Source organism: Anarrhichthys ocellatus, unplaced genomic scaffold, assembly GCF_004355925.1.
Source record: "Anarrhichthys ocellatus isolate YVR2014 unplaced genomic scaffold, GSC_Weel_1.0 scaffold2723, whole genome shotgun sequence".
NCBI lineage: Eukaryota > Metazoa > Chordata > Actinopteri > Perciformes > Anarhichadidae > Anarrhichthys > Anarrhichthys ocellatus.
The window spans coordinates 5,458-7,020 of NW_022282697.1; the positions used below are offsets into that span (position 1 = coordinate 5,458).

At 48.9% G+C, this 1,563-nt stretch overlaps 1 protein-coding gene across 1 annotated transcript in view; it reads right to left on the reverse strand.

Moving 5' to 3' along the window:
• mvp (major vault protein) overlaps positions 1-1,492 on the reverse strand; it is a 6,932-nt gene extending 5,440 nt beyond the window's left edge. The window contains exons 1-4 of the mRNA XM_031840403.1: positions 1,156-1,492; positions 664-859; positions 372-495; positions 120-251 (exon numbers count right to left, since the gene is read on the reverse strand). Coding sequence (XP_031696263.1) covers positions 120-251; positions 372-495; positions 664-859; positions 1,156-1,313 — 610 coding nt within the window. The 5' untranslated portion in view covers positions 1,314-1,492. The remainder of the gene's footprint in view (positions 1-119; positions 252-371; positions 496-663; positions 860-1,155) is intronic.
• Between the last annotated feature and the right edge of the window lie 71 nt (positions 1,493-1,563).

The window sequence follows — 1,563 nt, forward strand, 5'->3', positions numbered from 1 at the left end:
TGACTCCGCCCCCTCTGTGTGTGTGTTACCTGTGACTCCGCCCCCTCAGAGTGTGTGTTACCTGTGACTCCACCCCCTCAGTATCTGTGTCACCTGTCACTCCGCCCCCTCAGTGTTACCTGTGACCCGGCGGACCCCCTCTCTGTCCACCCCCTCCTTGCGAGCCCTCAGTCTGATGGCCTGGTTCTCTCTGATCACCGTGGCCTTGATGGTCTCCAAAACGGCCACCTCCTTCCTGGGGATGTAGGTCCCTGAGACCAGAACACAGAACATCCAGACTCTTCACATTTATTACAGGAGGAGGTTAAAGTCTCTGAGTAGTACGTGAGCAGAGATATGACGGATATATTTAGTGATTAATAAAAACACACCTGGTCCCTCAAACAGCCACTCGTCTCCAGCGACTCTCTTGTCTCCTCCCTCCTCCTCAAAGTCCAGCAGAGCCTGAAGACGCAGAGCTGTGTCGGGATACACGATCTGCAGCGGAGTCACGTCCTGGAATGATATGATCAATATGTTAAATATACTGAATATACTAAATATGTTTAATATGTTTAATGTGTTAAATATAAAAAAAATATTAAAAAAATCAAAGACAAGTCTGTGTCTTTGTGTGATGATCAATAAAGTTTTGGATAAAAGGAGGCGGGGCCTCTGACCCACCTGCTGGACCTCCTCCCCCGGGTACAGGGGGAACGGGTCCTGGGTCAGACGGATTTCCAGGTCGGCGTGGCGAAGTTTGGCCTGACCCGATTGGTCGAAGAGGACCTGCTTGTCGTCGTCACGGGCGACCGGGTTGATGACCACGCAGTAGTGACGCGGCGGCACCATCGTCATCCGGACCGGAGGGAACAGAACCCTGAGGACGCAAAGAATCAAAGAAGACTGAATCATTGACGACGGTACACGTATGCAGAAAACGATCAATAATGAAATCAATAACCAGTCACATGGTTTACTGAGAGCGACGTCTTTAATACCACGCACAGTGTTCTGCTTGTGTGAGGGACAAAGGCTGATAGTTATGGGTATTTCTAAGGTTCCTTTCTGAGGTTCCCTCTAAAGGTCCCTTGTAAGCTTCCTTATGAGGGTCCATTTGAAAGGTCCCATCTAAGCTTCCTTCCAAAGGTCCCTTCCTAAGGTTCCTGCTCTGACCTCTCATTGTCCTGCCGGATGTAGGTGAGCGGTCCGATCTCCACCCGGGCGATGTTGGTGTTCTGGTCCAACACGTGAATGTAGTGGTGGGGGGGGATGCGGATGATGGACGCCTCCATCAGACCATCAGGTCCTCGGTTCCCTCCCTTCTGAGACATGATCCACAATAAACGCTGCAGAGACGAGAGACGTTAAAAACATCACCGACACGTTAAACCATCTGAGAAAAGAACTTCTGTATTATTTACTAATGTATTATTAATTATTAGAACGAATATGTTCTATTGAAATTATTGCATTTGTATTAATTAAAAAACAGGAATTAGCACTCTAGCACTAGCCTCTAGCACTAGCCTCTAGCCTCTAGCACTAGCCTCTAGCACTAGCCTCTAGCCTCTAGCACTAGCC